Raw genomic sequence first — 14,886 nt, forward strand, 5'->3', positions numbered from 1 at the left:
TGGAGTCCTGAGTTCGAATCCTGGCTCGACCATGTAAACCCATTGGGTGGCCTTGGGCAGGTCACACTCTCTCAGCCTCAGGAAGGCAAAGGCGACCTCCCCTCTGAACCAATCTTGCTAAGCAAACCCCGTGACAGGGTCGCCACCAGTCTCAGACGACTGGAAGGCACGCGAAACTAACCACAACGTTGAAACGTGGTTGAAAAGGCTTAGTGGCTGTAGCGGTGGAGCCAGAGGGGTGGCTGCAAATTAACTACTAAGGCCCCTAAATTTATGCAAGCGCCATAGAGAAGTAAGCAGAATTAGGCCTCCGAGGGAAATGCATTTGTATAGGCGTCCCCACCCCTTCCCCCCAAAACCCCTAGAAACAGCCTCAGGGAGACTGCAAAGGACCCTCATTTATTTATTTATTTAGGTATTTATACCCCGCCCTTCAGCTCTAATGCCTCTCAGAGCGGCTTACAATTATTATTTTTAATCAGACAGTTCCCTGCCCTCAGGCTTACAATCTAAAAGACACGAAACAAAAGGAGAAGGGAATGGTGGAGGGAAAGGGGATGAGGTCCAGTGGATCTTCTCTCCCTCTGAGGCCTGGACCAAGGCAGATGGATTGGAGGGAGGGCTCTTCCTTCTTCCAGGCTAGCCCTGATGGAGCTGGGCCTGCCTGGTGAACTCCCTCTCAGGCCGGCGGATGGCAGTTACAATCAGTCACCTTTTCACAGGCATCCACTGACCTATACACACACAGACACACACACATATACATAGCATACAAACACACACATGTATATACACACATACAGACACACATATATGCACACATGTTTCCATAGCCTCTGATTCTCCCGATTTGTCTCAGACAATCCTGGGGTGTGTCCACATTCCAGAATTAAAGCAGTTTGGCACCACTTTAACTGCCATGACTATCCTATAGAGTCCTAGGATTTGTAGTTTGGTGAGATATTCAGCCTGGTCTGTCAGAGAGCTCTGGTCCCTTGGTTAACCTTCTGCCAGCCCTCTTTTTCAGCTGTTTTTAAAATGTCTTCAGTTTCCCTCTTCTCCTATTTCCTCCCTTTCTCTTCACCTTACTGTAAGTGAATTCAAATTACAAAAGTAGTTTGCACTTAATTATTTCATCAAGAGGAAAAGGAAAGGGAGGCAAAGTCTTGCCCTTCCCAGCAGGCTCACACAAAAGCAAACTGCTGCATCCTATTCTAGCTAGCCATCTTGACCACACTCTCATTTTGCTTGGCCACACACATCCTAATTTTCATCTGTGACATGCCGGATGGCTAGACTCAATTAGGGAGATCACAGGCCTGAATCTACCAGACCCTAAGCAGAGCAGTGGAGGATAAAAGGGCTTGGAGGGTTTTCATCCATGGGGTCTCAGTGAGTTGGGTCCGAGTCGAGAGCAGTTAAGAACAACAACAAAACATCAAGACAATCTGGGATACCTTCTTTAAGACGGACTTTTGGATGGAAATGTTGTGTTTATTGGAGAAGTTAAGGTGAAGTATGCTAATCTGTGTGGTATAAATATAGTAAGTTGAATGATATGTTAGAAAGAGAGAAAGAGAGAGATTGAGATGAGTCTGTCAAAGGACTATGAGTTAGAGAGGAGAGGAGAGTTAATCGGGGTCAGGGGCAGAGTTTAGTAGAATCTGGTCAGTTAAGATTAGGAGTGAGAGATGGGATTTATTTTGTTAGGGTCAGTCAGGAGTTAGATGTGTTAAATAAGTATCCTCTAACTTTACATTGAAATTCTGTGTAACAAATCATTTTCATATTATGCATTTGTGCCTCTAAGAACACTACATAAGGCAGTTCAATCACATACTGTTTGTAGTGGCAGTGGGTGGTTCACAGGTGGTAGTGTCAGGTGTGGGGATTAGACAAATAAAGTCTTGCACAGGGACCACAAGGGCATCTAGAAGATTCCCATATCTGATGGCATAACAGTAGTACAAGAGTCGGCCTTCACATGTGGTGGCAGTGGTGGAACAGGTGAACAAACTTCACAATGTTGCATTTGGGGGACATGGCCACACCTACAAATACAGAGACAACGATGGAAGTTGAATGTTGTTACAAATTGAGTTTTCTGGTGTTGTCTGCACTCTAAAGCCTTGTTGTTTCCTATGTGCATCTTGGAGCACCATGGGTCTCTGCAGACCAGAGCAGTTTACCTTGGCTATTTTGTCTGTTTTACAAAGTTTGCAACGCTGTGTGTGGACACATCTGTGTCGTTCCATGGACCTGTATTCCATTGGCCAACAATTTTATGCTGCTTTTGGATTTACCCATCTTATAAACATTAGTGGGAGCTGTTTGTTGGGTTGTGTTGCATTGATTAGCATGACTGACGCATGTCAAGATGACCTGGGGTACCTTCTTAAAGACTGTGGAGGTACTTTATTGAACTCTCCAGAAGGATCACAGTGTTATGCTGGAACATATTCCAGTGGAACAGAGAGTGGCACTGACAATTTGGCACCAGGCAAGCCCATGTGTATACTGCATGGCTGCTGAACAACTCGAGCAACAACTATCTGTGAATTTAATTTGAGTAGCTGCCACATTAATCTAGGCAGATGAGGATCGCAAAAAGTCATCATGGGTTTCAGAGAAACAAGTCATGCCAGACAAATCTAATCTCTTTTTTTGATAAAAATTACCAGCTTGTTAGATGAAGAGAATGCTGTGGATATATTATATCTTGATTTCACTAGGTCTTTGACAGGGTTCCCCATGACATTCTTGCAAACAAGCTAGTGAAATGTGGGCTAAACAAAGTAACTGTTACATGGATTTGTAATTGGTTGACCGGCCGAACCCAAAGGGTGCTCAGCAATGGCTCCTTTTCATCCTGGAGAGAAGTGACCAGTGGGGTCCCACAGGGGTCTGTCCTGGGCTCAGTGCTATTCAACATCGTTATCAATGACTTGGATGACAGAATTGGGGGCATACCTATCAAATTTGCAGATGACACAAAACTAGGAGAACTAGCTAATACCCCAAAGGACAGGATCAAAATTCAAAATGACCTGAATAGATTAGAAAGCTGGGCCAAAGCTAACAAAATGAACTTCAGCACTAAGAAATGTAAGGTACTGCACTTAGGGCGGAAAAATGAAATTCACAGATATAGGATGGGGGACACCTGGCTGAATGAAACTACATGTGAAAGGGATCTAGGAGTCCAAGTAGACCACAAGCTGAACATGAGTCAACAGTGCGATGCGACAGCTAACAAGGTCAATGCAATTTTAGGCTACATCAATAGAAGTATAGTATCTAGATCAAGGGAAGTAATAGTGTCACTCTATTTTGCTCTGGTCAGGCCCCACCTGGAATATTATGTCAAGTTCTGGGCACTACAATTTAAAAAGGACGTTGAGAAACTGGAGCGTGTCCAGAGGAGGGCAACTAAAATGGTGAAGGGCCATGCCCTATGAGGATCGACTTAGGGAGCTGGAGATGTTTAGCCTGGAGAAGAGAAGGTTAAGAGGTGATATGATAGCCATGTTTAAATACTTGAAGGGATGTCATATTGAAGAGGGAGCTAGCCTGTTCTCTGCTGCTCCAGAGACTAGGACCCAGAACAATGGTTGCAAGTTACAGGAAAAGAGATTCCACCTCAACGTTCAGAGGAACTTCCTGACAGTAAGGGCTGTTCATCAGTGTAACACACTCCCTTGGAGTGTAGTAGAGTCTCCTTCCTTAGAGGTCTTTAAACAGAGGATGGATGACCATTTGTCAGGGATACTTTGATTTAGATTTCCTACATGGCTGGGGTTTGGACTGAATGGCCCTTGCGGTCTCTTCCAACTCTATGATTCTAGGATCCACCAAATGGAGCTCCCAATGACCAAAGGGAACAGACAAAAATGTACTACTCTACCATATTTACCTCTTTACAATCTCATTCCATTCCATTATAGATCATGCATTATAGGTTAAAATACTTTATGGCCAGCATCTTATTAGTGACATACTTAGGTATAAGTTGCACTACATTTGTGGACTGTTTTTTTGTTTGTTTGTTTTTTGAGAATGTGCAATGATTGTGTCTAGCTGATGGTGGCATAAACAGAGTTGCACATGTGGAACAGTTGTGCATGGAGTAGCATAATAAAGTGCACAGAGTAGCATGCAAATGTGCATTGCCCCTTGGCACTGCCTCTGTCCATTGCACAGTGCAGTTGCACAATGGAATATCAACCATGCATATTAACTGTTACCCATGCTGCTTCATATAAATTTTGGAATCAATGATAACCCTTGGATGACCCCTGACCAGACTACAAGCCTGTCCGCCATCACTGGCAAAGCGAGAGGACATGTGCCCCTCCCCTGAGGAGAGAAGCCCCATTTACATCTTAGAAGGTCTGGGAAGTCGCATGAAGGGATTATCTTGAGTAAGAAGGAGAGGAATGTTTGCCTTTCCTGAAGCTATCACCCCCTCCTCAAGTCTGTTGTCCGAACAACTTAAGTCATCGATATTATCAGATCCAGACATCCAGGTGAAAGAAAGCAATTAAACGCCTTTGTTCCAATCCCCAAAACTCTCTGCCCTCAGGCGAGATTTCGCCCTTAAAAGGTCCCAACTTTGGCTGCTCAGCGCGCCATCCCAAAGGTCTACTTACTCCACGTCAGTCAGACCTCTGATCTGGTAGCCGGCATTTCTGCTCAAACCCAGGTTGCGGAGCAGACTTGTCTCACTATCCCACATCCCATTCGCTTCCCGGAGGAAGACTACATCTTGGTGAGTATACCATTAGCAGAGCCTAAACATCTTTTCCACAATTCCAACCTACCTTCCTGAGCCTTGAATGTGTGTGTGAGTGTGTTCTTGTGCGCTTGGCCATAAGGGCAAAGGACTATCTTGGGTTGGCTAATCCCGTTTCACCTCTTTGGTTAGGTGTCCTGCTCATTGGCTCCGGTACGCCGTCCAGTGGTGGGCCCTAATCACCCTTGGGCGTGTTTGTCGGAGTAGGCAGCCCGACGCCCTATTTTTATTTTTCACTATCGTGGGGGGGGAAGCAGAGGTGCAGTCTGTCCCCAGCCCAAATCCAAACCCCGTATAAAACTTAGGATCACCCCAACAGTTCAAATCCCCCTTGACGGGTGAGGTAGGCAAAGGCAGGAGACGTCCTGGTCCGGAGGCCCAAAACCCGGGTTCAAGAGAGGGAAAGGCAGCTCTAGGAGAGTGCCAATTGCGGGAGCCTCGTCGAGGTCCCAGGGAAGGAAGCTCAGGTAGAAGTCTAGCTAGGGGCCCAAGTTGGAGTGCCGTTGGTCGGGCCACGCAGAGTGGGATAGCAGCACCCGAACTCCCTAGTGAAAGTGAGGTGGCAGCCTCATTGACTCCTAGCCGGGTCTAAACGGAGGATAACCCTTAAGTCGCTCGCTGCAGCAGCGCCGGGCCCTCGCGTGAATTGGGTGGCAGCCCTGACCCAGAGCTTCAGTTGAGGGTTCTGTGGAGGCCTCAGGGAGGATCCCAGAACAGCGGCTCTTGGAGCAAGAGAGCCGGACGTAGGGCACGAGTCAGTGGGAGACCGTAAGTGAAGGTTCCCATACCCGCTGGAGACAGGGATTTGTTGGAAGCCTGGTGCAGAGGTTCCAAAGTTCCCCCAGCCCCGACTCCGCAATGGAACAAGTGCAGAAGGAGGCAGATAGGCTAGTGAAAGCGGAGGAGCCGCAGGATCGCCTACAGAGGTGGATCCTCAGCAAGGGACCTAATCCCTGGAAGGCCGAGGGTTTCCTCACGGAGGACCCCTTTGCCACTCTGCTGAGGGTATATAATGCTAAGACAGAGAGGAAGGGACTCAGGAGAGTGTCCAAGGCAGAAAAGGATCGGTGGGCCTCGTGGGGAATCTGGGGGCTAGCCCACGAAGCCGTCAATGCGTACCAGAGACTAGCAGCCACTGAGGAAATGAGGCAGAGCCAGGTAGAAGAGGCAGTAGCTCAGGCGAAGGAAAAGGCAGCCGAGAATGTGGTGCACCTCAGGGCCAGAGAAGAGGCAGTCCGCCAGCTCGAGCAATCACAGGCCGAAGTCGAGCTGCTTAAACAGTACATCACAGACCTAGAAGGGAAACTTAAGCAGGCAAAGCAAGCCGCAGACTATGTGCTGGCCCGCAAATTGGCAGGAAACCCAAAAGCAGATCACACCGCATGTGAAAAACAGATTAGGGAGCTCAAGGCAGCTTTGGACCTCCAACACTCAGTGGTGTCCACCGTAAGCCCTCAGTATTTGGAGGCAGTGGATTGGGAAGAGGAATCCCGACACGTTCCCCTAGAAGCCGAAATTCCGCCGCCCTACAATCCCCAGTGGGAAGGGAGCGGGAAGGAGGACATTCTGACCTCCCGGCCTTCAGGCCCAAACACCCCAGACCCACCAGCGCCTGTAGAGCCAGTGAAAACCCGCAGGATGGTAGAGACAAGGGAAACAGAGGATGACGGAACGGTGACCAAAACGGTAGTAGAGACTGTCTCATGGTCCCTGACCGAAGTCCGAGCCATAGCCGAGCATTTGGGAAAGCTAAATGCCCAAACCGGGGTGCAATGGATGACCAGTGCATACATTTCGTACCCCAAAGCCAAAGGCCAGTACCTGACACAAGTGGCCCGCATGTGTCTGGACCCCGCATACATAGGAGCCTTTGAAACCGCAGCCATCACTATAGATCTGGCCAATGTCGAGATCAGTGAATGGATGACCAAGGTGGCAAGTGTCCTGTGGCCAGGAACACTACTGCGCACCAAATACCAACTAGAAAAACAGTCTGAGGATGAAGCCCCTGACGCATACGTAGCTAGGAAAAAGATCTTAGCCATCCTAGCCGGAGAGGTGCACCTCAACGCCGAGGGTCAGCCAATCCTCGATAACCGCGACTTCATCGCCGAAGTGTATGAAGGTCTGCACGTAACGGCAAAGACCTACTTAGGCCCCGCGTCCCTGAAACTACACACCACCAGTTGGGCCCAATTCATGGAGAATATTAGTGCAGTGTCCCGAATGTTTTGGAGCGTAAAGGCAGAAAGGGAGTTGAATATGGGAGGAAACAGACCCCCTCGGACAGGGAGCCGAAAGGGAGGCAGGGAAGGAGAGCCAATCCATGCGGTGACCTACCGCAACAATGGCCCCCACTCACCGCAGCAGGGAGATCACAGGCCAGGGAACCCTCCCCAGGGCGGGAAGCCTGAGTACTACCGGAAGGAGTACCGAGGGCCCCCGACCCAGAGGGATCAAGCCCGAGGAGAAATGGGGGGGACGATTTCCCAAATCACGAGGAACACCCTGTGGAAGCGACTGTTGAAAATGGGGGTGCCTCGAAAAGACATAGACAATGTCCCCAATGACGAGCTGGTAGCTATCTTAATAAAACGAACAGAAGAGCTTCACCAGCAAGCCCCTCCACAGAGAGGGAATTCAGATTAGGACAGCCCGGGATCCCTTAAGACCACAGGATCTGAGGCAGGACCTAGGATCCCTCGGGCTCAGCCCCTGCCTGCCAAGCCAAAACGCACCGGGCCCATAAAGCCCAACCGAAAGCCTGCCCCGGTTGCGCCCATAGCAAATGTCTCCATAAACAATGCACCTACTCCTTCACCCGACTCCCCAAAACCGCTGCCATGCCCTCAAATAATAGCCAAGCTCACGCCCGATCTCTGGGGGCGCCCTCTAGTCAAAGCCGAAGTAGGGCAGGACCCAGTGATCCCGGCGCAGCTCTTAGTAGACTCCGGAGCCGCAGTAAATACCATGCATCCGGACTTGGCCATGGCCGGAGCTAAAACTCCCGCAAGCATGGAGCTAATGGGATACGGGAAGGGCCGGCAGCATGCCACCATTTGGAAGGATATCCCTTTACGGATCGGGCCCATCCTAGACCACATTAAGGCCTGTGAGAACCAAAGAGAGGACGATGGGATTTTAGGAATAGGATTCCTTAAGCGCCACAAGCTAACCTTAGACCTAGCCAACGGCTTCCTCTGGCAGCTTGAAGAGGGGCCACTCCAGATCTCAGCCATCCACAGATGTGCCGCCCTTAAAGCCCCAATGACCCTTTCCCCCATAGCCACAGACCCATGGGTCCAAGAGTTCCCCGAGGTCTGGATCACAGACAAGATGGAGTGTGGCACCGTTAAAGGAGCCTGTGTCCTCATCGAAGGGAAAGACCCCCCTCCCCAGAAACAGTACAGATATCCTCGGGAAGCAGAAGAAGGCATTGCAAAAACCATAGAGGGCCTTCTCAAGTGGGATGTAATCCTGCCCATGCAATCTGTGTGCAATGCCCCACTGTGGCCCGTGTTAAAGGCCGACGGCGTCACTTGGAGAATGACCGTAGACTTTAGAGCCCTCAATGCGGTCACCCCTCCGGTGGCCCCCGTAGTGGCAAAATACAACGAGATTTTGGCAGCCATTGCTGCCGGGGCAAAATACTACAGTGTGATTGATCTGGCCAATGCCTTTCATTCAATCCCGCTCCATGAGAGCTGCTATTACAAATTCGCCTTTGAATTCAGAGGGGCCCAGATGTGCTTTAAAAGGTGCCCACAAGGATTTCACTCCAGCCCTAGCATTTGCCATGCCCATGTTGTGAAGATGTGGACTAAGCTGCGTCCCTCTTCTCGGGCCCATGTACTGTCCTACGTGGACGACATTTTGGTTCACTCCAGCACCCCAGAGAAAACCGCAGACGTCACCCGAGAGGTTTTAGACCTCATTCGTGAGACCGGGTTCAAAGCAAATAGGGACAAAGCCCAGCTGGTGCAAACTCATGTAAAATACTTAGGCCTTAACCTACAGACAGATTGTAGGACCCCGGACACCCAGAGAGTAGAAACAATTGGAAAACTCCCAGCACCCACGGATGTGCCCTCTTTAAGAGCTCTGTTAGGGACCTTTAACTTCTCCCGGGAATTCATTGAGGCTTTCGCCCCCAAAGCCAAGCCGCTATATGCCCTTTTAAAGAAAGGAGCCGCTTGGGAATGGGGACCCGAACAGGAAAAAGCCTTCGCCACCTTAAAGCAAGACTTGGCCAAGGCTCCCGCCTTAGTACACCCCGATGTTAGTCAGCCTTTCTACATCCAGTTGGCCGTCTTAGATGGCCATGTGGGAGCAATACTCTCTCAGCTCCGAAACGGTACCCAGAGGGCAGTTGCCTATGCCTCCCGTAACCTCACCCCCACAGAAGTAAAGTTCGGGCCGTGCGAGAAAACCTGCTTAGCTTTGGTATGGGCCCTTACAAAATGGGAATTCATCATAGGAGGTGCCCGAGTCATCGTCCAAACTCCCCACACCCCTTTAAAATACATCTTGTCCGGAAAGATCCAGGACGGGCAGGTCCACAATGCCCGGATTGCTAAGTGGACTCTAGAGCTAGTTAAGAGAGGCGTGGGATACCAACGGCAAGCGAGCGAGCCCCCCGCCCCCTATGGGCTAATTGTCACGGGGTCCGTTCATGAATGTCCACTGCCACCCATTGCTGACCACACCTGGCCAGTCACCCCCGGAGAACCCCTATCTGTAGCTCTTGACAAAGGGTTCCACTGTTGGTTCTGTGATGGGTCCTCCTACTGCCTGGAAGGCACCCGCTACACGGGGTATGGGGCCATCCGAGCCAATGATTCGCATGTCCTCCAGGGAAATGTTCGCCCCCACTCCAGCCAAGCCGCGGAAGTTACCGCACTGCTGGCAGTCCTAGCTTTTGAACCCCATGACGTCCCTGTTGCAATTTACACCGACTCTCAGTGGTCTGTTAATGCTGCCCTAGATTGGCTCCCGGTGTGGCTCAACCGAGAATGGAGGACAAATGATGATAAGCCCGTAGCCCACGCGGATATTTGGAAGCAAGTAGCTAGGCTGATTCTAGAGCGCACTGCAGACACCCAAGTTTCTTTTGTAAAGGGACACCAGAAAGGGGCACAAGAGGTGGCCCGGTGGAATAATCAAGCCGATTCCCTAGCCAAGGAGGCGGCCCGACTGCCGGAGACCGCCACCCCATTACATCCTATCAATGTCAAGCCCAAGAATCCGCTAATGCCCCCCACCTTAGACCTGGCCCAATTACAGAAAGGAGACAAGGAGATCCAGGAATTAATTCAAAAAGGCAGAGACCCCTCAAACCGGTACGAAATAAAGGAAAAAGAGGGAGTGTGGTGGGCCGTAGATAGCGAGGGAGCCTATAGCTGGATTGTGCCCATAGACCTCAGAGGGGATCTCATCCAATTCGTACATGAGATCGGGCACCGAGGCAAGCAAGGCACCTACGAGAGAGTAAGGGAAGCCGGATGGTGGCCTAAAATGAGGGAAGAAGTAGACCAGTGGGTAGACAACTGCCTGGCCTGTGCCATGGTTAACGCGGATCCCAGTGGTCCCAAGGCTGCCATGAGGCACCAACGCATTAATGGCCCTTGGGCCCGACTCCAGATAGATTTCATAGGCCCCTTACCCACCACAGCCAGGCACAACAAATACTGCCTTACCATCATCGACCCCTTTAGTAAATGGGTGGAAGCCTTCCCCACTAGAGACAACACTGCGGCAACCACAGCCAAGATACTATTCACACAGGTTCTATCCCGGTTTGGGATGGTGCGGGAGATAGACCATGATTGTGGACCCCACTTCACCGGGGAGGTTATGAAAGAGCTTTGCCGAGCCCTGGGCATCCGGCAGAAGTTCCATATTCCGTACCACCCGCAAAGCTCAGGGGGGGTCGAACGCACTAATAGGACCCTGAAGGAGGCGCTACGCAAAGTGGTGAAGGCCTCCGGGAAAGATTGGGACGCAAAACTCCCCATAATCCTCATGGCCTTCCGAGGCACGGTGGCATCCCATGGCTTCACGCCACATCAGGTGATGACCGGGAGGAAAATGGTCATGCCTGAGTCCTTTTGGTTAAACACCACCCTGCCCGCCGAATTAGAACCGGTTCTACTGAACCACGAGTGGATCAGGACTCTCCTACAGAGCTTGAGCCACATCCACCGACAAGTGGCCACAAACCTGGGGAAAAATATGCAGTCCATGGATCGCAAACTAGGGTGGGTACGCAACCCCCAGCAGTGGGACCCAGGACAGCTGGTCATGTACCGAAACTTCTCTCAACATAAACATGCCCTCTCAGCCAAATGGGTTGGTCCTGTAAGAATCACCGAGCGCATTTCGCCAGCGGTGTACAGAGTAACGATCCCCAGCAAACAGGGAGACAGATTTAAATATTTCCACTCATCTCAGTTGAAGGAATGGAAAGGGGATCCCACCCCGATGAGGCCCGTCCAGGGGTGGCCCGAGCTCCCCCTAGTAAACCTGTCTGAAACTTTCCTGTGTGAGGACGGAGGCTAGGAAGTAGAAAGCCGTCACTCACAACCCGTCTCTGTTTCCCTACAGGGATACGAGATGGTGCTCCATATTTGGGCCCTGTGGATCCTTATATGGCTAGACAGAGACATGGCATCCCACATCTACCCCACCCAATTCGACACAACGTGGGAATTCAACATAGAGGCAGATTGCCACTGGGCGCTACCCTACGAGGGAATTTACAATGTCCTAGATGCTATGGATGAAGCCCGCCTCTGGTATGACAAAAAACTCCCCCTCAAAATCAAAACTAGAATCTACTTCACGGAGATGCAGACAGTAAAATCCGAAGTTATCATGTTTGGTCCGCAGGGACACGTATGGGTAGAGGCTGATGCAGGACGCCTCCCCCTTACCCCAGGATTCTGGAACAGACACCGATTTGACCCCCCACTTAGCAGAGCCCCTGCCTCGTTTTACACCACCCTTACCTTAGACAACCAGTGTCGTCCTACATGGACGTGGAAGACTAGGCTCTTCCTGTGCCAAAACTTGACCCGGACACCCACAAGGTGCAGCGTGGGGTGTCGCAACATTAACTGTCCCTACATCCCCATTTACACCCCCGCGATACTTAAAGAACCCCCAATGTACATAGGGAATGTGGTGGTTAGAAAGGATGTAGTTGTCTATGCCTATTCAGAAACACAGCCCATCATCACCACACTGATTCTAAACCTCACTGCCGTAAATGTAGCCCGTACGATTCCCTCTTGTAGCCCCTACCTAAAAGCAGCTTGGGCTCAATGGGAACAGCTAGAAAAGAGATGGCAACCCGTGACTCACCCCCTCTTTAGGGAGAAAAGAGAAACTCTTTCTATTCTTTCACTGAAGTGTGGAGCGGGGGAAGTTCCCCCGCCCCTGTTTGTAATGTGTGTGTGGGTAGTCATCCTTGGTGGCACTAGCCGGACCTATTCGGGGCATAATCTTGCCGACCACCTAATGGAACATCTCATGAGATGCTTCATCAGGTGCCCGGTAGAGGGAGCGCCTCCAAATAGTACCACCAGGCCGTTTTGCAGCACCACCAAGGATAACTCCAGGCAGCACTCCGGATGCGTCCCTCTAACGGGAGCCCCAGCAAAACGATGAGCCTCTCCGGCTAAAATCAGCGGACCTCTCCAATCCTCCTATCCTTCTAGCTCACAGTGACCCCCAACTCATCTGCATATTCTCGGTCCCAGCATGCCTTACCCGATTTCACTGTGATCAAAAACTACTCTTCCCAACCTACATCTCTCTCTCCCTCTGTCTGTCACCCTCGGGGAAGGTAAGCCCCCACCGCCAAGTCGGCGCCAGCCCCAAGAGATGTATCCAGAGCCGGAATGGAAGCAAGCCGCCCTGGTCTTTGCAGCCCAGCAAACCGTCCCAGCCGGATCTCCAGCCCTCTCCTGCACCGCCGATACAATGTTGCAATGCCATGGACTCTAACCATAGCTTATGCAGTGGCCCTGTAGAACTTAGTATCCAAATGCGAACTATTTCGGCCAGCCTTTGAACCTGAAGACCACTGCTTTTCTTGTGATGTTTTATGTTACAAATCAGCTGATTACCGCTTTTCATGTGCCATTAAGCCCATTGGAGGCTTTGTCAATTGTATAGTCCTTGCAAATTGCTTGCAGACGGCTCTCCCCTGAGCCAGTGAAGGACCTTTTATGTTTTATGTACCCCTATTGTTTACCCCCACACCTTTTTGACTTTATATAAACTTTGGTATGAATGGTGCATGATTGGGTTCCAGATCAACAAAGGCTCCCCAGGCTTTGCAGGGCTATACTCCCCTTGATAGGACAACCTCCCTAAATATTCACACCCCAAAATTTATATGGCAAAGAGTAATTCGGAAAATACCCATCCACTCGCCTAAGTGTCTGTGAAATTTCCGAGGGGGGGGAATGTTACCCATGCTGCTTCATATAAATTTTGGAATCAATGATAACCCTTGGATGACCCCTGACCAGACTACAAGCCTGTCCGCCATCACTGGCAAAGCGAGAGGACATGTGCCCCTCCCCTGAGGAGAGAAGCCCCATTTACATCTTAGAAGGTCTGGGAAGTCGCATGAAGGGATTATCTTGAGTAAGAAGGAGAGGAATGTTTGCCTTTCCTGAAGCTATCACCCCCTCCTCAAGTCTGTTGTCCGAACAACTTAAGTCATCGATATTATCAGATCCAGACATCCAGGTGAAAGAAAGCAATTAAACGCCTTTGTTCCAATCCCCAAAACTCTCTGCCCTCAGGCGAGATTTCGCCCTTAAAAGGTCCCAACTTTGGCTGCTCAGCGCGCCATCCCAAAGGTCTACTTACTCCACGTCAGTCAGACCTCTGATCTGGTAGCCGGCATTTCTGCTCAAACCCAGGTTGCGGAGCAGACTTGTCTCACTATCCCACATCCCATTCGCTTCCCGGAGGAAGACTACATCTTGGTGAGTATACCATTAGCAGAGCCTAAACATCTTTTCCACAATTCCAACCTACCTTCCTGAGCCTTGAATGTGTGTGTGAGTGTGTGCATTGTGTGTGTGTTCCCCCTGTTCTCAATAAAGTAGACATTTAGTTATTGCAATCCGTCTCAGCTTCAGTTATTGGGAGGCCCTGGTCTACTCCGTATAAATATCGGGAGGGCGATCTTGGTGGGCTCTTGTAGCCAGCCCCCTCTTGCAATATTTGAGCTAATAACAACATAATAAAATTCCCCTACGGACCCTTGGCTACATTAACCATTGATCCAACTAAGTTACACTAAATAATAAATACAATAAGGATTCAATATGGGGCTGCATGGTGCAAGCATTGTGTAACTCCACTAGTGGATATTTCTGCTATGCTGAAACAATGTAGGATTGTGGCTTATATGTGTTAGAAAAATTACTTGACACACTGTGTCATCACCATTAAAACAAATATCCAGTAAAAGGGATATCACAGCTTCCAATATTCATTGATTGTTTGCACTAATTTAATGAATTAGTCTAAGTCCCTGCAACAAGTACAAGGCAAAATCATTTATTGGGCCAACATGGATAGATTCAAGCTTCTGAGTGTCGGAGAACATTTTGTCAGGGAAATCCAGAGTTTCGTGATACTTAAATTCTTGCATACTTCCTGATCAACTTATAGGGATTACATAATAGATATATAGAGATTTATAGATAGCTATATATAACTGATTTCATAACTTATTCCTTTAAGGATCAAAATAGCAAATAGCCCCCCTGCACCTGGTTACTTTGCATATTTACTCAGAAGTAATTGAATTCAGTATGACTAATCCCAAGTTCTGTTCAATTGCCACCCACATATAGAAGTTCTACAGTGTTACTTTTAAAGGTCTGTCTGGGAAGCCTAGTGTGGGAACATGCAATCTTCTCTATCACCCTGTAGAGGGTTAGCCATTCTAATCTGTCACAGCAAAAGCAGCAGACACACCATTAGTTTTCAAAAAGCCATAGGATACTTTTTCGGGTTTTGTTCTGCATTATGTTTGCATTAACACCCTATAATTGGTAAAGCCCTTG

General features: G+C 49.6%; 1 protein-coding gene across 1 annotated transcript; it reads left to right on the top strand.

Annotated features, from left to right (window-relative positions):
• The first annotated feature begins 7,807 nt into the window (after nucleotides 1-7,807).
• LOC149314088 (protein NYNRIN-like) lies at nucleotides 7,808-11,350 on the top strand. Its single transcript, XM_089523061.1, has one exon. The coding sequence runs from the start codon at nucleotides 7,808-7,810 to the stop codon at nucleotides 11,348-11,350; it is 3,543 nt and encodes a 1,180-aa protein (XP_089379187.1).
• Nucleotides 11,351-14,886: the final 3,536 nt, after the last annotated feature.

This window comes from Sceloporus occidentalis, unplaced genomic scaffold (assembly GCF_023333645.1).
Source record: "Sceloporus occidentalis isolate IW3139 unplaced genomic scaffold, rSceOcc1.0.p SCAF_4, whole genome shotgun sequence".
In the NCBI taxonomy this organism is placed as follows: Eukaryota; Metazoa; Chordata; class Lepidosauria; order Squamata; family Phrynosomatidae; genus Sceloporus; species Sceloporus occidentalis.

Bases quoted from the DNA above. Each gene is read 5' to 3' on its own strand.
- LOC149314088 (XM_089523061.1), top strand. From the start codon at position 7,808: ATGGAGCTAATGGGATACGGGAAGGGCCGGCAGCATGCCACCATTTGG.